Source organism: Chiloscyllium punctatum, chromosome 5 (assembly GCF_047496795.1).
Source record: "Chiloscyllium punctatum isolate Juve2018m chromosome 5, sChiPun1.3, whole genome shotgun sequence".
NCBI classification, from domain to species: Eukaryota; Metazoa; Chordata; class Chondrichthyes; order Orectolobiformes; family Hemiscylliidae; genus Chiloscyllium; species Chiloscyllium punctatum.
The window spans coordinates 67,888,977-67,914,057 of record NC_092743.1 but is presented as its reverse complement, the minus strand read 5'-3'; the positions used below and the strand labels follow the sequence as shown (position 1 = coordinate 67,914,057).

The 25,081-nt window shown below is 41.6% G+C and overlaps 1 protein-coding gene across 4 annotated transcripts in view; it reads right to left on the bottom strand.

Moving 5' to 3' along the window:
• The window catches only part of sntg1 (syntrophin, gamma 1), a 524,044-nt gene that overhangs the window by 28,906 nt on the left and 470,057 nt on the right, over positions 1-25,081 (bottom strand). For 3 of the 4 annotated variants that reach the window (XM_072570505.1, XM_072570504.1, XM_072570503.1), the window contains 3 exons: positions 18,448-18,519; positions 12,836-12,988; positions 2,574-2,666 (listed from right to left, as the gene is read on the bottom strand). In XM_072570505.1, the coding sequence (XP_072426606.1) occupies positions 2,574-2,666; positions 12,836-12,988; positions 18,448-18,519 (318 nt within the window). The remainder of the gene's footprint in view (positions 1-2,573; positions 2,667-12,835; positions 12,989-18,447; positions 18,520-25,081) is intronic. The other variant, XM_072570506.1, reaches the window with a different exon arrangement.

Below are 25,081 nucleotides of genomic sequence, written 5' to 3'. Positions count from 1 at the left end.
TAACTTTCTTGCTTTTGTATTTAACACCTTGACTAATAAAGGCAAGTATGCCATACACTGTCTTTACGCAGAGAGTGGTAAGGGCGTGGAATGTCCTACCTGCTAATGTAGTCAACTCAGCCACATTAGGGAGATTTAAACAATCCTTAGATAAGCACATGGATGATTTTGGGATAGTGTAGGGGGACGAGCTGAGAATAATTCACAGGTCGGTGCAACATCGAGGGCCGAAGGGCCTGTTCTGCACTGTATTTTCTATATTCTATGTTCTATACACCTTCTTAGCCACCTTATCTATCTGTCCTGCTGCCTTCAAGGATCATTGGACACATGCACCAAAGTCTCTCTGATTCTCTTTAGCTCCTAAGGTATGAGCATTCAAAACGTACTCCCTTATCTTCTTGGTCCTTCCAAAATACAACACCTCACACTTTTCAGAATTAAACTCCATTTGCCACTGTATAGCCTATCCGATCAGACCATCTAAATCTGTTCCAAATCTGTTCACAGTATTCCAGCTGTGTTCTGACTCCTGCCTTATGTAAAAGCCAAATATTGTAGACACCAGAAATCTGAAACAAATACAGACAATATTGGAGAAATTCAGCAGGTCTTGCAGCATCTGTGGCGAGTTAAGCCCTGGATGACTTTTGCTCAGAACTGAAAGGAGTTGGAAATTTTTTAATACTTTTGACAGAGGTGGAGGAGGAGCAAGAGACAGACGGCGTACAGGCCTAACACAAAAGACAAAGGAATTGCTCATGTTGGCAATAGCAACAGCGATATGTCAAATTAAAGTGTGAAAGTGAAAGAATTGGTCTTCTCTACTAAGATAAAAATCTCACAACATCAACTTATAGTCCAATAGGATTATTTTGAAGTACGAGCATTTGGAGCGCTGCTCCTTCATCAGGTAGAGTTAACAAGACACAAACAATAGAGTGTAAGAGAAATGGAGAATACACATTTAATGTGACCAGTTTCTGAAGTTATGGAATTCAACATTGAGGCCTCAAAACTGTAAAGCAGTTAATGAGGTTTTGTTCCTCAAGCATGTGTCATTCTCATTGCAGCATTGCAGCAGGCCCAGGGCAGATATGCGAGTGTGAGAGCAAGGTGATTTGTTGAAATGGCAAACAACCGGTAGATCAGTGTTATTCCTACGGTTAGGACAGAGGTGTTCTGCAAAGCGGTCACCCAATCTGCGTTTGGTCTCACCAGTGTAAAAGAGATCTTTCGGTTGAAACCAGTCTCAATTAGTCTTCCGACTTGTCCCAGTCAAATCTATATCTCCCATACCAATCTGTGAACCACACACTCAACTCTTTAATCTTATTTACCCTACTTTGATTTATTTATGGCTTAGGTAATAATCCAAAGATTGCTATATTTGGGGTTTTGATGTTTAATTTGATCATGGTTGCTTGTATTCCCTCAGCAGAACCTCTTTCCTAGATCTAACTATACTGTTGTTTCATTTGTAACCACAACAGTCAAATCACCTTCTTCACAGTCAAAAATCCTCTCCAGTCCAGAACAGATCCCTGGAATCAGGCAGGCAACACAGCAGTTTCTCACTGCCTTCTGCACAGCAGTATGTTCACTTCCCCACCAATACGGTCGGCGCCTCCTGGATTCCTTTAATTTCACCCATTTGAAATGGTTTCCTATTCCTTGGCCAGTTTGCCCTTCCACACTTCAGACCTGGCCTCATCCATACAAGTTGCAAAACTATTGCATAGCCTGAGGCTCCTGCCTTCTCGATTCCATTACCTGCCTCACTCATTACTTCCTCAGTCATTACTTCCTATTCCTGATCATGCAGCAAATCAGAAACCCACAATGTAAAGGGTAATTCTTTCCCTCCCCGATGTATCACAATATTTGTAACTCGACCTCCAGCTCATGGACTCTGAGACAATACTCCTCCAGTTGCAGAGGCAATGCAGACATGTTTACAGGAGTCCAAAAGTTCCCATTTCTACAACCACAACACGTTGACTGCCATGCTACCTTTATTTGTTAGAGTAGTGCTGGAAAAGCACAGCAGGTCAGGCAACATCCAAGGAGCAGGAAAATCAACATTTTCAGCCAAAGCCCTCCACCAGGAATGAAACGTTGATTTTCCTGCTCCTTGGATGCTACCTGACCTGCTGTGCCTTTTCAGCACCACTCTAATCTTGACTCAAATCTCCAGCATCTGCAGTACCCACTTTTGCCTATCTTTATTTGTAACGTAATTTATTTTTCATTATTAATAAATTACTATTAATAATATTTTAAACCCTCATCGCTCACATCATTGAACAAGAAATATACTTAAAAATACAGATTTATCAGAGTTGGTATACAATTGGGAATTTGTTCATCTTAAGTTATCCATGTGGCAGAAAATATCTGGCACAAAGGATTTTCTGAGATGATATCTAATTAAAGTGCACCTTGATTCATTTTTTTGGCAGCTTTGTGATAAAGCTTTACAAAGTAAATTGATATTCTTGTGCTCAAATGTTGAGTAAAAAGAAGTTCCAATTAAATCATTGCTAATGAAAAGGCAAACTTCAACTTCTTACCTTTGATGCAGCATCAAAGCATACAAAACCCATGTTGAAGTCTATTGTCAGTCCCATGAGGTGACTCTCCAGCACACATGCATAAGTTTTACACTGAAACAGTAGGAAACAAAATATTGTATTTACTGTAAAGGTCCTGGTCATAGAGAGATTACACTGAAACGCATAATAGAAAAATCTCCTGATGATCAACAAAACAAACATAGTCAGACTGATAAATCTTTTAAGTCATCATGCCAGATGTTAATTGAATTGTTAGTGGATGATATTGAGACCATTTGTTACATCGAAATGTATCCACTCAGTAACATCTCCACTGAAGCATCCAACTATTTCTTAAATGTTTGGGGGGGTGGTGGGGTTGGGGGAGGAGGAGGGGTTAAAGGATGTTCATTTTCACCAGTCTAGAAATCTATTCTATACATTGTGTAGTCTTTGTGGGAAGAAAGTTTTCTGACATGAAGCTTAAGTTTACCTTTAACAAGTTTGAACCTGTGCTCCTTATACCCACTTTATAACCTTGCGTCATACTTTTTCTATTCTCTCAACTACCTTGAGATCTTCTCTCCAATGTCTCCTGAGATAATGGAAGAAAACTGTTGGACTACAATGAATGTCAAAGCACTACCCAGAGCATTTGACAGACTGGCTGTACTTGAAGTTGATTACCTGTATAGATAAGAAACATTCAAGTCTACTGAAAGATGTACAATTTCTAGAGGGATTGGTTATATTCTCATAATCCTCGTTAGATACAGGCACAAATTGAATAAAATGCAGAACCTTAAATGTTACAGCCTTCTTAAAAATAATGGTGGCTGGATAATCCCAGCAACAATACCTTACTCTATTTAAACATTATTGCTTGAAAGCATTTAAAAATGACAATTTGGAACAAAATTAGTAATCACTTGGACAAACATGGGTTAATTAAGGACAGCCAGCATTGCTTTGTTAAAGTCAAATTGAAGGAATTGATGAGGATTTTGAGTTTAATGTGGTGTGTATGACTGCAGGGATTGTTTCTCAGCCTTTTGGCTAAGACCAAGTATAAATTTTGAGTTGTGAGTCACCAAAGGATTTCGACATTTTTGCTGGTTCGTAATTGGGTGTTGGAGGATTGTTGGTTGAATTCGGCTGCTATTGGCAGATCCTTTTGCTGGCTTCAGCCTAAGACCATTTCAGTGTCTAACCAACCAGAGCTATGACCTCAGCAAGTGCCTGAGCCTCAGGCAAGGGTGTTTGGAACATAGTCAGGGTGACTGTGGAAGAAGGAACGTTAGTTGATTGGAAACAAAAACAGAAATTTCTGGAAACATCAAGCAGGTCTAGCAACATCTGTCGGAGAGGAATCAGAGCTAACGGTTCGGGTTGAGTGACCCTTCCCCAGATCGATTAGAACTTCTTCATCAAGAGGATCCTCCAGGATTGCTGTGGGTTCCAAGTAGTGGATAAATAAAGCATAGTTTTTCAAAATAAAATTTATGACTGCATGATTTCAGTAAGGATATTTCGACATGACCTTCCAGAGTGCGAAGCAATTGGAACATCACCTGAAGGTATTTGAGGAGAAAGGAGGTCCCCTCTCTGTTCTGTCTGTGGCATCAATCTTCATTGTCCAAGTGGAGAAGAGCTGGGTTGTTACAGTCCATATATACAGCCCCCACAGGTGGACAACAGAGGTCCTGATCTTCCTGGGAGGTATGTATAGCTTGAAGGAGGTAGTAGTGATGTAATGGATCCGTCTGAGGTCTGGATAAGCAAGCGTCATGTCAAGGTGACAGTGAAGGCGGATACTGGTGGTGGCATCCTTGAACTGCACTCTATCGTCATGTTTGAGGAAGCTGAGGCTACCTGACATTCGTGGGGCAGCGTAGGGGTGTGCCAAACCTATGGGAAGTCAGGGCACAGAGCAGCAGGTTGTCAAGTGACCCTCTGTCAGAAGGAGGAGCTTCTGACAAAAGATGACAAAGGGTCCAAGAGCTGGAAGCTGTGTGGGAAGCAGGGTATCTCTACAAGGCATGTTCAAGATGGGGATGGGGGGCATAGGTGCTCCGATGGCCAGAGTGGCAACCTGAGCTATGGAACCCTTAAAGGACAGTAAGATGCCACCCTCCAATAACACAACAGAGAAAACGACTATCAGAAGGAAAGCAAGACATACAGAAAAAAAGTCAAAGACCCTCCAGTCAGTGATAAACCAACTGAACCTTTACCTGAGAATACAAAGTCTACAAAGGTAGAGGCAGTGAACAAACAGGGATGCGTGTGGGAGGTAATAAAGAATAATTGCAAAAGGAAACCCTTCAGTCACACAGGGCCAGCACTGGTCAGCAGGAGATTGAAAAGAGACACACCAGCGACTCCTCTTCTAATGACGACATACTGGAGGATCACCTGAAGAGAAAAATAGGCAAGAGGGAGGAGGAGATAAGCACGCCCCTCCTGACCCAGAAACACTGACACTGCAAAGGGTCCATTGAAGCTCCACCTCTTGATGTTAGGAACCAAGAGGTGCCCATCAGTGAAAAGGTGGAGGTGGGTGTGAAATTTGGAAAGTGGTGAAGTCGACGTTGATGCTGTATGGTTGGATGGTCCCAAGGCGAAAGATAAGATGTTTTTCCAGCAGGTGACAGGTGTCCATGGTATCAATGTCAACTTCACCAGCTTCCTCATCTCCCCTCCTTCCACCTCATCCCAGATCCACCCCTCCATCTTAGCACAGCCCTCTCGAATTGTCCTACCTGTCCATCTTCCCTCCTATCTATCCACTCCACCCTACACTCCTACCTATCGTTATCACACCCCACTTGCAACCACTTATAGCTTTCCCACCTACCTTCCCCCTCAGCCCCACTCACACTCCTACCCCCCTGTTTATCACTCAGCCCCCTTGCCCCCACCCTCCACACTCCTGATGAAGAGCTTAAGCCCAAAATATCGATTGCCCTGCTCCTCGGATGCTACGGGACCTGTTATGCTTTTCCAGCACCACACTGTTCCTCTGGGCTGGATATTACAATGCTAGGAGGCAACGCCACCACCTCCAAGGTTAAGGATGTGGTTGACTGGTGTCTCATTGTAGCTGACATTATGGATAAAAAAACTCCTCTGAGAATAATTAATTCGTACACCCGGTGGTCAAGAGTGAGCGGCTGGCTATCCTGCCAAAGCTCCCAATGCTGCTGACGCCCTCACTGCTCCTGACGCCCTCACTGCACCCGACGTTTCCACTGCTCCCGACGCCCTCACTGCTGCTGACTCTCTCACTGCTGCTGACGTTCCCACTGCTCCCGACGCCCTCACTGCTCCCGCCGCCCTCACTGCTCCCGACGCCCTCACTGCTCCCGACGCTCCCACTGCTCCTGACGCCCTCACTGCTGCTGACTCTCTAACTGATGCTGACATTCCCACTGCTCCCGACGCCCTCACTGCTCCCGACCCCTCATTGCTCCCGACGTCCTCACTGCTGCTGACGCCCCCACTGCTTAATGAAAATGATGGCTTGGTATTGATGGACAAGATATATGCACATTTGGAAGAAAAAGGGCCTAGTAGTGACAAGTAACATGGTTTTGTACAGGAAGTTCATGTCTCATGCTATTGATTGAATTTTTTAAAAAGGTGACAAGGATTATTGATGAGGGATGGTCTGTGGATGTAGTTTATTTGGACTTTAGGAAGGCATTTGATAAAATCCCACATTGTAGATTGGTACAAAAACTAAATTCACATGGGATTCATGGTAGACTGACTAGACGGATACAAAACTGGCTTGGTCATAGAATACAGAGGTTAGTGGTGGAAGGCTATTTTTCAAAATGGAGACTGGTAACTAGTGGTGTTCCACAGGGATCAGTCTTAGGCCCTCTAATGTTTGTTGTATATAATAAATGATCAGGACAAAAATGTGGGCAGTCTGATTAGTAAGTTTGCAGATGACACAAAGATTGGTGGAATTGCTGATTGTACCGATGATGGTGAAAGGACTCAATAGGATATAGATAGATTGGTAACTTGGGCACAGATGTGGCAGATGGAGTTTAATCCAGACAAATGTGAAGTGATGCATTTTTGAGGATCAAATTTAAGTATGAATTATACTGTAAATGGCAGCACCCTTAGGAACATTAACGTACAAACAGATCTCAGCGTGCAGGTCCCCAGTTCTCTAAAAGTGACAACACAAGGTGATGAAGAAGGCATACGGCATGCTTACCTTAGTCGGCTGGGGCACTGAGTATAAGAGTTGGCAAACCATATTGCAGTTATATAAAACTCTTGTTAGGCTGCATTTTGGAGTATGGTGTGCAGTTTTGGTCACCAGACTACCACAAGGACATTGAAACTTTGGAGAGAGTGCAGAGAAGGTTCATTAGGATATTGCCTGGACTCAAGGGCATTGGCTATGAGGAAATATTAGAAAGACTGGGATTGTTTTCACTGGAAAGACAGCAGCTAAAAGGAGATCTGATAGTGGTCTACAAGATTATGAGAGGTGTAGATAGAGGTGTAGAGGCTTTTTCATAGGGTTGAAGTTTCAACTACAAGGGGACACAGACTCAAGGTGAGAAGGGGAAAGTTCAAGGGAGATGTGCGAGGGAGGTTTTTATGCAGAGAGTAGTAGGAGCCTGATACGCACTGCCAGAAAAGGTGGTGGAAGCAGGCACTTTGGTGACATTTAAAAGGCATCTGGAAAATAGGGAGGGAATAGAGTGGTTCAGACCAAATAAAGGCAAAAGGTTTGTTTTTTAGTTTAGTTACAGCATGATGATTGGCACAAGCTTGGAGGGCTGAAGGGCTTATTCTGTGTTGTATTTCTCTTTGCTCTTTGTTCCTGTTCTAACGTCCTCTCAGTTTGACATCCTGAGAATCAGCAAATCCTTTTATGCTCGAGTGTATGACATGAAACCCACAGAGAGCACAGCCTCCCAGTTGTGGATGTCTTAGGCAACAGCATGTGGAAGAGGCTGGACCAGCCATTTTCTCTGGGTGAGCTGACCAAAGCTCTCTAGTCCTTAGAAAAGAATAAAACTCCTGGAAGCAATGGCTTACTGCCCAATTTGTATTCAGCTCATCTATAAGCAGAAGGGAGAGGAGGAGGAAATTAGAACGTTGCAACTAATTTCTCTCTTCAATGTGGATTATAAAACCCTGTCTGAAATCATCGCCAAACAGGTCATGTCTGTTCTGGAATCAATGATTCAACTTGACCAAACCAGTGTTGTACCAGGAAGGACGATGTCTGACAGCCTTGCTCTCCTCAGGGATATGATTGTCTACATGTAGGACAAGGGGTTGGACACCTGTCTCCTCAGCCTGGACCAGGAGAAGACCTTTGACAAGATATCACACACCTACGTATGGGACGTGCTCTCCAGAAATTGGCTTTGGAGAAGGAACCTGCAATTGGATCAGAATGTTCTATACCAACACCAGTGCAGTTTCAATCAATGGGTGGAAAGCAGAAAGCTTCCCATCAGATTTGGAGTCAGGTCGGGCCATTGTCTCATTGATGCCTTGTTTATGTGTTGTATAAAGCCTTTTGTCATGTCCGTCGGGAAGGATGCGAGGCTGAGAAGGGGGACTACTCCAGGCAGCAGAGGTCTGCAGGTCAAAAACTCCATGTACATGGATGATGTTTTCTGCTTGACTCCGCTGTCAGTGCAGAGATTCAGGAGCATTTGTGACCAGTTCAAACAGGCCTCAGGCACCAAGGTAGATGGAGGTTAGAATGAGGGAACTGAGTCGACTGATGCCTTAACGCTTCACCATTAGGTGAGACTATCTGAAGGTGCTGGATATATCGAACGGAAGGGCAGGGGTGTGCCAAAACTTGGGAAAGGCGTATTGCCAAGGTGAGGCAGAAATGGATTTTGGGAGCAATTCTCCCCCTCCAATTGTGGATAAAATTCTGGTCATCAGGTACAAGGTACTCTTGATGTAACTGTGGCGCGTGGTGCAGGTCTGGCCTATTCTTTGAGTCTGCATCACTGCAATAACCTGAGCCACCTTCCAGTTGATCTTTAAGTTAAAGATGGACCATGTCTGCAGCGACACAATGTTTAAAACTCTGGATAAGGTGGGGAAGTACATGCCCAATATTGCCTCATCCCTGAATAGCCAGCTTTGTGTGCAGCTGCATCAAGGTATGCATTGACACTCAGTAGACAAACTCCAAGTGTCACTACCATCTGAGGTTCTACCTATCTCCGGTATTATGTCGGATGGGCCTGTCTTCAATTTTGCAGAATGTTCTGAGTAGTTGAACTACTCCATATCACTGGTCCTTCATGGAGAAATTTGTGAAAGGAAACATTTTGACTGTAAGTCCATCAGGCAGCGGTCAGCAAGTAATATCCTTGAGACCCTGCATGTAAAGGTGAGGGTTGATCTTGTTGGGTGATACCCTGAGTAGACTGGCAAAGTCAATTGGCAGAATGCCTCATCACCAGAAATTTCCAAAAAGAACCAAAATGTAGCTTGGCTAGTGGAAAAAAGAGCACTATTCGTCAAATCCTTCAAATATGTCCAGTCTCTCTGCGCCACCATATGCTGCCATCGAAGCGACTCCAGGTGGAGGAGACTGCCACACACCTCCTGCTAGAATGTGCCTTTGCAAAAAAGATGTAGAGAGACATGCAGTGGTTTCTGTCTAGGATTGTCCCAAGCAGCTCTGTGATACAGTACTCTGTGCTCTGCATTCTGTTCTCCAGGACACACACCAAGACAAAGATCAACTGTGCCTTGAGGACTATCAACATGGTAAAAGACACTCTTTGGTCTGCCTGAAGTTTACTGGTCTTCCAGTGTAAAGGGTTGACCTCGACTGAGTGTTGTAGATTGACATGTTCCAAGAGCCAGGACGACATGCTGAGGGATGCTAAAGCATGCCTTGGGTCTTTCTGCCGAAACATGATGGGGGTCCGTTCAGTTATCAGACACCCTTGTGTCCACAAAATGTAATTATTTTCTTCTTGCATCATTTAAAAGTGCCCTTGTTATTTGAACTGCAAAGAGGTTCTTTGGGTTGTAAAGTTCACATGTATCATCTGAGCCTCTTTTTCCTCATTGGAAAGGTTGTACAGGACAGAATGAGAACATTTTGTATGTGCTTAAAGATATAGTTTTTATGAATAAAGTAGATATTTGTTTTTAAAAAATACACGTCCAACAAACATTTGGTGAAATGCTAGAAAACAGATTTGTGAGCAAAATTACAGCCCATGGAATGATTTGGAGATGCTAGTGTTGGACTGGGGTGGACAAAGTTAAAAGTCACATTACACCAGGTTATAATCCTACAGGTTTAATTGGAAGCACTAGCTTTCGGAGCGCTGCTCCTTCAACAGGTGGTTGCCACCTGATGAAGGAGCAGCGCTCCGAAAGCTAGTGCTTCCAATTAAACCTGTTGGACTACAACCTGGGAGAAAGTGAGGACTGCAGATGCTGGAGGTCAGAGCTGAAGAAGGGCTGATGCCCGAAACGTCGATTCTCCTGCTCCTTGGATGCTGCCTGACCTGCTGCGCTTTTCCAGCAACACATTTTCAGGACTATAATCTGGTGTTGTGCGACTTTTAACTTTGTAAGCCCATGGAATAGTAGTGACAGCGCAACATGGATACAAAACTGGCTTAGTGACAGGAAACAGACAGTGTTGTTGTTTTACTAGACTGAAGAAAGCAACATCATATGGTCCCCTTGTGGTCATTGTGAGGGCACTGCTTTTCTCAATCTGTGTTAACAACCTGGTGCAGGGCACAACTTCAAAATTTGCAGTCGACACAAATCTTGTAAATACTGTGAACCACAAGGATGATTAAAAACCTCAAGAGGTTATCAGCTGGTTGGTGGAATAAGAATAACAGGTAAAATTTAATGTCAAGAAAAGAATCAATTCATTTTGATAGGAAGAATGAGGAAAGGCAATATAAAATTTAAAAAAAATTCTAAACAAAGGACATTGGGCGATATTTGAAGAAATCATTGAAGGTGGTAGCATAGGTTGATAAAATGATGAATAAAGCATACAAGATCCTGGGCATTCTAAATTACAGCAGAAATTCAAATGCAAGGAAGTTATGATAAACCTGTATAGAACAATTGTTGGGTTCAAGTATTATGTCCTTATTCCCAATCATAACCCAGGAGTGAAGAGCTTTTTATCTATGGATAGACTGGAGAAGGGTAGCTTTTGTCCTTGGCGAAGAGAAGTTTAAAACAAAATCATGAACACTTTGTACAGAGTATCGAGAGAGAAAAAGTGATTCTGTTGGGGAAACAATCGAGAATACCTCTACCCCCCCCAATTGCGACCCCCGCACCCTCGACCCAACCCCATGCAACACCTCCCCCCCCACCGTCCCAAACCCAGTCCAGTACTGCCTCTCTGGGGCAGCTGGACTGGACACCAACAACAAGCCTGCTGCAGTTACCTTTGTGGGGTAAGTCTCCAAATAGCACACACACACACAGCCACAGCCACACATACAACCTTTTACTGCAACTTTTTACAGGTTCCACTTTTTCCCTGTACAGGACAATGTTGGAGAGATTATCTAGGGATTATCTACACCACTGTGTAGAACTCCAGGGAAAGTGTGGGGAGAGAGACAGCGCGGGAGGTCAGTCATTTGGAGACGGTGCCTGTTTAATCACTTTAAACAAAAGACGCGATCACTGTTGGAAACACGATCTGATGTAATGTTTCCATCGGGACCTCAAGATCTCCTTCGGATAATTGGTATTCGGACAATTGAGGTTCCTCAGTATTCAGCACGGAAATATTCATTGCATCAAGGCATGGAATAAATGACTCTTATAAAAGCCCCATGCCGATTGACATCCCTCCCCAGGTCTCAGTTTCAGGAGGGGGCATATGATAAGAACATGACATAGATGCCCTTCCATCTTCCCACCAAAGCTTCCACTTCAGGTCTGGGTATATGTGGACAATGTCTCACTAGATTATGAAAGATTCATATTGGCCATAGAGTTACACAGAAAATGTGCTGACTAAATGCATTTATTTGAAAGTAAAGCTCGAGCTTTAAGCTTTTTTCTAAAACTATTAGCCTGCTGCTGCTATTTATTTTCAACAATTATTTGGTTCAGCTCAGCTGTAATTTCAATTGAACTGTCGAATCACTCCCTGCCCCCCCCCCCCACCGCTCCCCGCCCCCCCCCCCCCCAACCAACTCTCAATGACTCTACTTCTGTATCAGTGAGCAACATTTTTTCTTTGTTGCAATGTTCTGTTGTGCACTTGATCCTGTAGTGCCATTGGCTTCCAAGGAAATAAAAATTTTAAAATACCACCCATTTTGCACTGTCTATCCCTGTTTGTTGCAAATGTCTGTTCTTTTTTTGTCATTTTGAGCAGTTCATTGAAAAAGAAAAGATTGTGAACTGAATGCATTACACTTGCTGAGCATCCACTAACATCAGCAGGGAATCTAAAAGCAATTTGTCAGCTGAATCTGACGATGTTTGCACCTTTTGTAGTTTTCTGGATTTATATGAGATTCCAGTGACAGAAGTTTTTATTTTCTATCACCAAAAGCATTTTGATTTATTCAGGAAAGCAAATGTTTGAACTTTAAGTCTACTTTAAAAATAAAAATAACACACTTGCTGGATTAGAATTCCTTTCTTGTTTCTAAAGACCCTTAGCTGATCTCTGCAGGTTACCTAATGCTTTTAAATCAACTGTAAGAATATGTGACACCACATGTGCTAACAACACCAGAGTAACCTTGGCAAATCTTCTGCTGTTGTTAATAATCTATAAATTGTTACCTTTTAATGCTATGATTCATCAGGAGAAACAGGAATAGAGGGAAAATTTCCTCCTCTCTCATTTCTATTATGTTCAAGTGTAAATAGATTGCGTATAATGAATTAATCATGACTGTAATCACAAATGTTTGCAAAACAGCTACAATTAGAATTAGAATCAGAATCATAGAATCCCTACTCTGTGGAAATAGGCCCTGTGGAAATAGTCCACACCAACCCTCTGAAGAGTATTCCAACCAAATCCATTCTTCTACATTTATCCCTGAACACTATGGGCAATTCTCATCAAAAGATCGATGGTCTTGTTCTCAGGTAATTGGAAACTGTTCATGGAAACTTAATATTTCATATGTTGGTAGAATTATCAAAATAACTTCCAAATACTGAGGAATGCAATGCATACAAACTAAAAGGAGCATGAATCGCATTTATATATATCTCCAAAAGCTTAGTTCTGGTAGTACCTGTATTCGTTCCACCTCCAGGAAGGTTGCCATCTGAAAGGCCTTTTCCCAGAGAATAAGTTCGTATTCTAATTCCACACTGAAGATAAGGTCCTCTCCATTTTCTGTCTGAACACTAAAACAGTGTTTCCGCCGGTCCCACAGGTCACTGTCCTGATGAAAACTAAAGTTATATAATCTGGCATACATCAATTAATGTTTTCACCTAATACAATTATTAAAGACATAAACCACAAGCACAAGTTTTGATGCAGACACATTGCTAATGTTTCAGTTCTAAGCTGAACATTGGAGGAGGTGAGACTGCCTGCTGCCTGCTGCTTGCACTTGGCATTATTGTGGTGAAAAATGATGTGTGCCTTTCTCTTTTCCCACCGGTCAAATATTAGCTGTAATTTTTTTTTTAGTACAGCATTGTATCATGGAAGCCAGCTTTATAATGGAAAGGTTAATATTTCAAACTTACTACTTGAGTGGGCTGCTTTTCACTACTTGATTTAATGAGAAAAGATACCAGGTATAAAATCTGAGCTATCGTGATACATCATCACAAAACATTTGTTATGCCACAGTTGGAGTACTGCATGTCGCCCTAGTTTCCAACTAACAGGAAAGATATTGAGACAATAAAAATGATGCATCATAAATTTACTGGGATATTGACTGGTTTGTAGAAATGCAAATAAAAGCACACTTGTACAATTTGAGTTAGTATTATTCATCTTTTTTATAGAGAGTTTATTTAAAATTCTGAAGCGATCGAATAGTTTCGATAGAAAAAGTGCAGTAATCTAGAATAGTGGGACATAAATATATGCTTAGCTATGAATGATTAAAGACAGATGGTAAAACAAAACATCTTTCTAGAGGATTTTCAGGCTGTAGAACACTCTAGAGTTGGTGACAGAAATAGAGACCATGTTGGGAAAGCTTGATTGCTGCTTCAACTACATGTGAAATGAATGGAGTTAGGGCTTTACCCAATGGTAGAGGATTCATTGAAGTACCGTCGATGAGTTAAAGACAGCAAATAAATGCTCTACCCTAGGTCAGAGGGTGTGGGGGAGGTGGATGAGAAATTGACTGACTCACATCTTTCATCAGCCAGCAGGAAGTTCTGTTTAATTGCCCCACAAAATCATCTTGAAACAAATCTGAGCAGTAAGGACTGCCAGTTCTGCTGTACATTGAACAGTCCGCCAATTTGAGCATGAAAACTGCAAAAAAGGGTCTTAAAGCTTTTTATAAAAATAGAGGTGTATATTTAAGCTGACTTGTAGTTAAAATAGATGTGTTCGCTGCTTGTCTACTTGCAGACTTGCCTGGAAACGTTGATGTCTTGATGCCTTCATCTCATTTTGAACCACTGATTCCCAAAGAAGCAGGTAGCTGAAAATTTAGCAATAGGCTAACAAGGTCTTGAAAGAAGTAAGGACAAAGAGCATCATGAGAAGCAAAGGTTTAGGATAGGCACAGAAAGGTTTTCTGCTCATGCAGAAATAGCAATATGGCCTGGATGGGTAAAACCACTTTTCTCTGTGTAAGTAATGCCATGTAATTGTCCATAATAGCATTACTTCTAGTGCGTACAATGCATTATTTGCAGATCTTAACAGAATTTTTTAATGTGATTTACGCAATGACTGATCTCAGGTAATTATACTATTTAGAAAATTCATTTATTTAAGCTTCATGTTAAATTAACATTAAAAATAAGCTTAACTTTAATTAAGTTCTGTAGAAGTTCGGAAGTTTTGCCAAACAGAAGAGACAAAGTAAAGCTAATGGCTAATCATAGCTCTGGACAACTATGAGGGAGATCTCAATGAATCTGTTTTTTCAAGCTGAAGTAAAGCTCCTAATGTAAGACAAACAATAACAATTTGAATCCTCAATATTCAAATGTTTTCCCTGATTGTGCTGCTAAGATTTTCCCATATTCGTGGTTGTCATTGAAATTATTTTATTTTATTGTCATTACTTCCAGAAAATATAGTGAATGGTTAACATGCAGGACACACATTCCCTCGGTCATAAGTTAGAAACTCATTCATCCACAGAGTTGCAAAGTCACATTTTCATGCTTTAGAATAACCATGAAACTCCATGAGCTCTGCATCTCAAGGCCATCTGCAAATACTAACAATTATGAATGCCTATTAAATGAGCAACAGCGAGCTATGATGATCGCCATTTTCCTCAAATACTTCTTTACTCTTTAACAAAAGAAATGCATAAAATACTTCTTTGAGCTGTGGTTTCCTTATGACTACATCCCTGCAACCTGACTTTATCTCTCAAAGACTCTTAGATGTGGTGATAAAAGATTTTCAACACTTCTTAATACAGCAAACTCAGTTAAAGTGTTTGGACAAGTTTCTAAATTTAAAAGTGATAAGCAAGTGTAAAGGAAATCTATTAATAGATTAGTGCAGTCAGTTTTGCTTACAAAACTGTTTTAAAGCTACAAAGCATTATCTTTCAGAACATCCCTCTACTGCACAAAAACTAAATAAAATACAACAAACTCTGCCTTTCAGTTACTGCTCAAGTTTTACCTTTGACAAAACAGAACTTAAGCAATAAAAATTTAATAATGAAGCTTTTTGAAATTGAATGCACAAAAACTTCATGTCAGCAACATACAGTCATGAATATGTTTCTGAACATTCAGATTTCCTTCAGCCATTAAATTAAACGAATAAGGTAATACTTGAAGTAGCAATGATAGCTGGAGAGAAAATTTTGTCATGCAGAGGATACTGCTTCTGCTTCTGATCCAGAAGCTCTTGATTTCAGTCCCAACTCCATGACTTCATGACCATAGAAATTATTAACCTGCAAATCCTTCTAATATTCCTACAACAGGTGATAAGAACTAGGCAGTCTCCTCGTCAGCTTTCTTATTGTGAACATAGAACATAGGAACAAATGGAACAAAGGAACAGGAGTAGGCCATTCAGCCCCTTGAGCTTGTTCTGCCATTCGAAGAGATCATGACTGATCTGTGGTCTAACTCCATATACCTCCTTTGGACCTTATCCTTTAATACCTCTGCCACCTCTACCACCCTTTGTGCATTGAAGTGCTTCCTAGTATCTATTCCGAACAGTTTGGCCCTACTTTTGGCCTTATGTCCCCTCGTTCTAGAATCTCCAAACTGTGCAAATAATCTACCTTTATCAACCCTATCTTTCCCTGTAATATCTTGAAGACTTCAATTGGATCACTCCTTGATCTTCTAAATTCCACGGAAAATAGGCTTAATTTGTAAGATCTCTCCTGTAGTCCAGATTTCATTTTTGTAAACCTACATGGTACTCCCTCCAAGGGTAATATAACCTTCCCAAGGTGTGATGCTCTGGTCTGCTCACAGTACTCTAAGTGGGATCTAAGCAGAGTTTTGTATAATTACAGCATAACTTCTCCATCCTTATACTCCAGTCCTCCAGATATATAGGTCATTACTTTCTGCACCTGTTTGTGGCATTTTAAAGATCTGTGCACATGAACCCCCAAGTTTCTTTGGACATCCATTGTATTCAACTTCATACCATCTTGGAAGTCCCTGATCCATCCTCTTTTCAGACTAAAATGGACAATTTCACATTTGCTTACACTGAAATCCCTCTGCCACAATCATGCCTGTTCACCTAGTCTATCAATATCCCTTTGTAATTTTGTGCTACCATCTATAAGTGTCTATAGTGCTGCCTAACTTTGTGCCATCAGAAAATTTGGATATATAATTCCTATGTCTTTATCCAAATGGTTAACAAATAAGGTGAATAATTGAGGCCCTAACACAGATCCTTGTGGGAGGTCACTAGTCACAGAGAGTTTGACTACTATCTGTCATCTGCCGCTCAACCAATTCTCCAGCCATGTCAATAACTTGCCTTCAATTCTGTGGGCTTCTACCTTAGTTAACAATCTTTTATATGGGACTTTATTAAAGGTCTTCTCCAAGTCCACATAAACAATATCCATAGACTTTTTCCTGTTCATAACTTTGGTCAAAAAATTAAATAGGGTTTGTCAGGCATGAACTATCTGTCATGAATCCATCTTGGATCTCCCTGATTAGCTGAACATTTTTGATGTGTTCAGTTAGCCTATCTTTGATTATATCCAAAAATTTCCACATCACAGATGTTTGTCGAACTGATCTGTAATTTCCTGGTTTTCTTCTTTCATCCTTCCTAAAAACGGAGTAACTGTTCAATTTTCCAATCCAAAGAGATAATTCCTGAATCTAGGGAACTCCGAAAGATTATCATGAAGGCATCTACAATATTTCCTTTAACACCCGCAGATGGAAACTGCCATATCCTGTGGATTTGTTATTCTTTAATTTCATCATTATCATTATTTTACTTACTTTAATTTTATTTTGACTCGGATCCGTGATTAATTTGCTTTGTATTTCTGGTAAGCAAGCCTCCTTTTATACTGTAAATACTGAGGTAATGTTATTATTCAATATGTCTGCCATTTTCCCATAGGTATTGACAATATTGCCACTTTCTGTCCTTAATGGGCGAAAATTGTTCCGACCACTTGCTTTCTCTTTTCGTAACTAAATAAATGTCTTCTTATTAATTTTGTGTCCCCTGAAAGTTTCCTTTCATAATCCCTTTCAGTATCTCTTATAATCTGCTTTGTGGCCATTTGCTGGAGTATATATCTTTGTCATTCACCAGGATTTGTGCTGATTTTGTAAGTCCTTTTGTCTAGTTTTATTCTGTCTTTTATCTCTTTAAATGTCAATGCCTGTAGTGCAGCTTTTCCCTTTCAGGTGTCTAAACTGGTTCTGCATTGCATTAAATTTTCTTTAAACATACTCCACTTTTCTTCACTCATTTTACCCATTAGCCCATTTTACTGCGGTCTCATCTCGCTTCTTAAAATTCTAGCGATAAATGCTACACTGAACTCCAGAATGTTACAATCACTATTTGATTAATGTTCACACACAATCAGATTACTAATTAAATTCTGCTCAGTACTAAATCCAATATTACTTGTCCCCTTGTTGCATTCAGGTCATATTGTTGTAGGGAACTATCTTGGACACACTTCAGAAACTTACTGCCTTTTTGACAGTGCTTATCTGCCTCCCCAAATCTATGTTAAATATAAAATCACCGAACGATATGACTGTTTTTGTTACACATTTGTTGAATTTCTGCATTTATACAATTTAGCACTTCAGAGCTGTTAGTAGGAGGTTTGATATACAACACTGATTACAGTTTTACATCCTTTACTTTTCCTCATTTCTATCCCCTCTCACTATTGAAGTGATTTTGTTTCTAATCAGAAAGGCTATTCTACCCTCTCTGCCATTTTCCCTGTTCGTGCAGTGGTATTCTACAAGCTAACGTCTGGTGAACCTACTGCAGGGTAGTGTATTCAGCAGAAAGAGACAGAAGCATGTGGACTGTCTGCTTCATTTGTCACAAGATGGCATAAGCTTCAAGACTAAAACAGCTCATTGGCAATACTTTGAAATTCCATGGATTTGTACACTGTTCTGAGTCATGTTTGTTGGTAATTAAAATAGCACATTAGCACAGTCCTGTAAATACCAACAGTCTATTTGCTCATACCTTAAGAATTTTGCACATAATTTCATAGACTGTGTAACTCCTCACTGCTTTTGTCCAATCCAATGTAGTCACCTGAGAAATGAATTGGATATTTAATTATTTGGGCAATTTAGCTTTTAATACAGAACATGACTTGAACATGATTAGTATTTGTGACAATCAATAGAATGATGACCAAAAGAATAAAGTTAATTTATTCTTATTTGTTTAGGAAGATAACATTTAGCAGGGACTGAAAATCAAATGGTTTATGAACCATGGTGGGCTTTGAGTTTTGTAATCATAAATACATTTTCCCATCCTTTCCTGAAATTTTTTTTCACTCCATTTTGTAGCAGTAGTGGGAGCAGTGACACCGAGGACCGGGAGCTGCTCGGAAGGTAAATTTCCCTTCAAAAGGACTTACCTCGAGTGCCAACGGCCTCCATTTTGCAGCAGAAGCGGTGAGAATGAGGAACTGAGTGGAAACAGTTGAACTGCACTCTGGGAAGGGAGTGAACAGATATATTTGGGCAGTAGCTAAAGCTGAGACACCACACATGTAATATCTCCACCTGCCCTCCTCCACTAACGAGAAAAAAAGACTGTGGTGTGTTGATAAGGTAAGGCTTTTCAATTTATTTTTTATTGTGTGATTGGCAAAAAATTTTCTTTTTTCACTTATCTATTATTTGATATTAAAGTTGGAGTAGGTTAGTTTAAGAGTAAAAATGGCAGGAGATCTCAGACCCGTAACTCCTTCATGTACAGTAAGCGTGTCCAGTTGCAGCTCTTGTTAGAATGCATGATGATTCTGGAACTGCAGATGGACTCACTCTGCAGCACCTGTGATGCTGAGGAGGTCACAGATAGCACATTTACCGAATTGGTCACATTGCAGATTAGGATTGTTGAGGGAGAAAGGGAATGGATTACCAAAAGGCAGAGAAAGAGCAGGAAAGCAGTACAGGTGTTCCTGCGGTCATCTCCTTCCAAAACAGGTATACCATTTTGGATACTGTTAGGGCAAGTGGCTCACCAGGGGAAGGCAACAGTAGCCAGGTTCATGGTACCATAGGGCAGGAAAACGAGTGGAAAGGCTATAGTCAGAGGAGATTTAATTGTAAGGGGAGTAGATAGGCAGTTCTGTGGTCAAAAACGAGACTCCCGAATGGTGTGTTACTTCCCAGGTGTATGGGTCAGAGATGTCTCAGAACAACTGTAGAACATTCTGAAAGGGGAGAGTGAACAGTCAGTGTATAGGCATCAATGATATGGGTAAAAATTGGGATGATGTCCTACAAATAGAATTTAGGGAGTTAGAAGCCAAGGTAAAACCTAGGACCTCAGAGGTAGTAATCTCAAGATTGCTCCCAGTGCCATGTGATAATCAGAGTAGAAATGAAAGAAAACCAGGATATTTGCGTAGCTTGATGGATAGTGCAGGAGGGAGGGGTTCAGAAATTTGGGACACTGGGACTGGTTGGAGGGTAGGTGGGACTATTACAAATTGGACAGTCTACACCTGAACAGGACTGGAACCAATGTCCTCGGGGGTGCTTTTGCTAACACTGTTGGGGAGGGTTTAAACTTATGTGACAGGGGACAGGAGCCAAATAAGGAAATTAGTGGACAGTAAGGAGGTAGTAACTAAAGCCTGTAAAGAATGAGATCATGAAGTTAGAATGACTAAAGGGAAGAGTAGGCAAAGAGCAGATGATGAATGCAAAGGGACTGGTGGTCTGAGGTGCGTTTGTTTTAATGCGAGAAGTGTAGTAGGCAAGGCAGATGAACTTAGGGCTTGGATTAGTACCTGGAAGTATGATGTTCTTGCTATTACTGAGACTTGTTTGAGGGAAGGGCAAGATTGGCAACTAAATATCCCAGGACATCGATGCTTCAGGCAGGAGAGAGAGGGATGTATAAAGGGTGGAGAAGTTGCATGACTGGTCAGAAAGGATATCACAGCTGTGCTGAAGGAGGGCACTATGGACGACTCAAGCAGTGAGGCAACATGGGCAGAGCTCAGAAATAGGAAGGGTGTGGTAACTATGTTGGGGGCATACTAAAGGCTTCCCAACAGTGAGCATGAGAAAGAGGTACAAATATGTAAACAGATTATGGAAAGATGTAGGAGCAACAGGGCGTGGTGACAGGAGCTTTTAATTTTCCCAACATTGACTAGGATTCACTTAGTGTTAGAGGTTTAGATGGAGCAGAATTTGTAAGGAGCATTCCGGAGAGCTTTATACAGCAGGATACAAATAGTCCAACTCAGGTAGGGGCTATACTAGACCTAGTTGGGGAATGAGCCCGGCCAGGTAGTTGAAGTTTCAGTAGGGGATTATTTTGGGAGTAGTGATCACAATTCTGTAAGTTTCAGAATACTCATGGACAAAGATGAGAGTGGTCTAAAGGAAGAGTGCTAAACTGGGGGATGGCCAACTGTAGTGAAGTTCAACAGGAGCTGGGGAATATGGATTGGGAGCAGCTGTTTCAGGTTAAATTCACATTTGATATGTGGGAGGCTATTAAAGAGCCGTTGATTAGAGTACAGGACAGACATGTCCCTGCAAAAATTAGGGATAGAAATGGCAAGATTAAGGAACCGTGGATAACAGGTGAAATTGTGAGACTAGCTAAGAGGGAAAGGAAGCATACATAGGTTAAGGGGACTGAAAACAAATAAAGCTATGGAAGAATATTGGGAGAGTAGGAACAATTTGAAACAATGAATTAAGAGGGCTATAAGGGGTCATAAAATATCTTTACAAACAAGGCTAAGGAAAATCCCAAAGCCTTTTATTCGTATACAGTATAAGAAGCAAGAAGGTAACTAAAGAAAGAGTTGGCCCAGTCAAAGACAAAGGAAGAAAGTTATGTGTGGAGTCAGAAAATGGGTGAGATTTTAATGAGCACTTTGTATCGGGATTCACCGATGAGAGGGATATGATGGATGTTGAGGTTTGGGATAGAATTTTGTTTACTCTACGTCAAGTCAGTATAAGGAGGGAGGAAGGTTGGGCATTCTAAAAGGTATTAAAGATGATCCCCAGGTCCAGATGGAATCTATCCCAGGAACTAAGGGAAGTGAGAGGGGAAATAGCTGGGGCCTTACCAAATATCTTTGCAGCATCTTTGAAGATGGGTGAGGTACCAGAGGACTGGAGAATTGCTAATGTTGTCCCCTTGTTTAAGAAGGGTAGCAGGGATAATCCAGATAATTATAGACTGGTGAGCCTGAGGTCAGTGGTAGGGAGAAAATACTGAGGGATAGGATCTATTCCCATTTGGAAGAAAATAGGCTTATCAGTGATAGGAAACATAGTTTTCTGCAGGGAAGATAATGTCTTACCAACTTATACACCCATTTCAAACAGGTATGCAGTTTTGGAAAATGTAGGGTAGTGAGACTGGCTCTAATGCAACAAGGGGTATGTTGGCTTCCAAGAAATCAATTGTGTTAGGGGATTCTGTAGTCAGAGGTACAGACAGATGTTTCTGTGGCCAGCAGAGAAAAAGCAGAATGGTGTGTTGTTTCCCTGGTGCCAGGATCAAGGATGTCTCAGAGAGGGTGCAGAATGTTCTCACGGGGGAGAGGGGCCAGCAAGAAGTCATTGTCCACATTGGAACCAACGACATTGGAAGGGAAAAGGTTGAGACTTTGAAGGGAGATTACAGAGAGTTAGGTGGAAATTTATAAAGGAGGTCCTCAAGGGTAGTAATATCTGGATTACTCCCACTGCTATGAGCTAGTGAGGGCAGGAATAGGAGGATAGAGCAGATGAATGCATGGCTGAGAACCTGGCGTATGGGAGAAGGATTCACATTTTTGGATCATTGGAATCTCTTCTAGGGTAGAAGTGACCTGTACAAGAAGGACGGATTGCACCAAAATTGGAAGGGGACTAATATACTGGCAGGGAAATTTGCGAGAACTGCTTGGAGGATTTAAACTAGTAAGGTGGTCCGGGGGGAGGGAGGGGGGGGCAGGGAGATAGTGAGGAAAGAGATCGATTTGAGATGGGTACAACTGAGAAAAGTGAGTCAGATAGTGAGGGCAGGCAGGGACAAGGTAGGACTAATAAATTAAACTGCATTTATTTCAATGCAAGGGCCTTGGTTAGGAACATGGGACTGGGATATCATAGCAATTAAGGAAACATGGCTCAGGGATGGGCAGGACTGGCAGCTTAATGTTGCAGGATACAAATGCTAGAGGAAGGATAGAAAGGGAGGTAAGAGAGGAGGAGGAGTGGGAATTTTGATAAGGGATAGCATTATAGCTGTGCTGAGGGAGGATATTCCCAGAAATACATCCAGGGAAGTTATTTGGGTGGAACTGAGAAATAAGAAAGGGATGATCACCTTATTAGGATTGAATTACAGACCTCCCCAATAGTTAGAGGGAAATTGAGAAACAAACTTGTAAAGAGATCTCAGCTATCTGGAAAAATAATAGGTAGTTATGGTAGGGGATTTTAACTTTCCAAACATCGACTGGGACTGCCATAGTGTTAAAGTTTAGATGGAGAGGAACTTTTTAAGTGTGTACCAAGACAATTTTCTGATTCAGTATCTTGGATGTACCTACTAGAGAAGGTGCAAAACTTGACCTACTATTGGGAAATAAGGCAGGGCAGGTTACTGAAGTGTCAGTGGGGGAGCACTTAGGGGCCAGTGACCATAATTCTATTCGTTTTAAAATAGTGATGGAAAAGGATAGACCAGATCTAAAAGTTGAAGTTCGAAATTGGAGAAAGGCCAATTTTGACGGTATTAGGCAAGGACTTTCGAAAGCTGATTGGAGGCAGATGTTCGCAGGGAAAGGGACGGCTGGAAAATGGAATGCCTTCAGAAATGAGATAACAAGAATCCAGAGAAAGTATATTCCTGTTAGGGTGAAAGGGAAGGCTGGTAGGTATAGGGAGTGCTGGATGACTAACGAAATTGAGGGTTTGGTTAAGATAAAGATGGAAACATATGTCAGGTATAGACTGGATAGATTGAGTGAATCCTTAGAAGAAGATAAAGGAAGTAGGAGTATACTTAAGGGGGAAATCAGGAGGGCAAAACAGGGACATGAGATAGCTTTGGCAAATAGAATTAAGGAGAATCCAAAGGGGTTTTACAAAAACATTGAGGGCGAAAGGGTAACTAGGGAGAGAAACGAAATGAATATTTTGCATCAGTATTTACTGTGGAAAAGAATATGGAAGATATAGACTGTAGGGAAGTAGATGGTGACATCTTGCAAAATGTCCAGATTACAGAGGAGGAAGTGCTGGATGTTTTGAAATGGTTAAAGGTGGATAAATCCCCAGGACCTGATCAGGTCCCGAGAACTCTGTAGGAAGCTAGAGAAGTGATTGCTGGGCCTCTTGCTGAGATATTTGTATCATCGATAGTCACAGGTGAGGTGCCGGAAGACTGGAGGTTTGGCAAACCTGGTGCCACTGTTTAAGGAGGGTAGTAAAGACAAGCCAGGGAACTATAGACCGGTGAGCCTGACCTCGGTGGTGGGCAAGTTGTTGGAGTGAATCCTGAGGGACAGGATGTACATGTATTTGGAAAGGCAAGGACTGATTAGGGATATTCAACATGGCTTTGTGCATGGGAAATCATGTCTCACAAACTTGATTGAGTTTTTTGAAGAAGTAACAAAGAAGATTGATGAGGGCAGAGCAGTAGATGTGATCTATATGGACTTCAGTAAGGCGTTCAACAAGGTTCCCCATGGGAGACTGATTAGCAAGGTTAGATCTCATGGAATACCGGGAGAACTAGCCATTTGGATACAGAACTGGCTCAAAGGTAGAAGACAGAGGGTGGTGGTGGAGGGGTGTTTTTCAGACTGGAGGCCTGTGAACAGTGGAGTGCCACAAGGATCGGTGCTGGGCCCTCCACTTTTGGTTATTTACATAAATGATTTTGTAAGTTTGCAGATGACACCAAAATTGGAGGTGTAGTGAGCAGTGAAGAGGGTTACCTCAGATTACAACAGGATCTGGATCAGATGGGCCAATGGGCTGAGAAGTAGCAGATGGAGTTTAATTCAGATAAATGTGAGATGATGCATTTTGGGAAAGCAAATCTTAGCAGGACTTATGCACTTAATGGTAAGGTCCTAGGGAGTGTTGCTGAACAAAGAGACCTTGGAGTGCAGGTTCATAGGTCCTTGAAAGTGGAGTCGCAGGTAGATAGGATTGTGAAGAAGAAGTGTGGTATGCTTTCCTTTATTGGTCAGAGTATTGAGTACAGGAGTTGGGAGGTCATGCTACGGCTGTACAGGACATTGGTTAGGCCACTGTTGGAATATTGCATGCAATTTTGGTCTCCTTCCTATTGGAAAGATGTTGTGAAACTTGAAAGGGTTCAGAAAAGATTTACAAGGATGTTGCCAGGATTGGAGGATCTGAGCTACAGGGAGAGGCTGAACAGGCTGGGCTGTATTCCCTGGAGCGTCGGAGGCTGAGGGGTGATCTTATAGAGGTTTACAAAATTATGAGGGGCATGGATAGGATAAATAGACACAATATTTTCCCTGGGGTCGGGGAGTCCAGAACTAGAGGGCACAGGTTTAGGGTGAGAGGGGAAAAATATAAAAGAGCCCTAAGGGGCAACATTTTCATGCAAAGGGTGGTACGTGTATGGA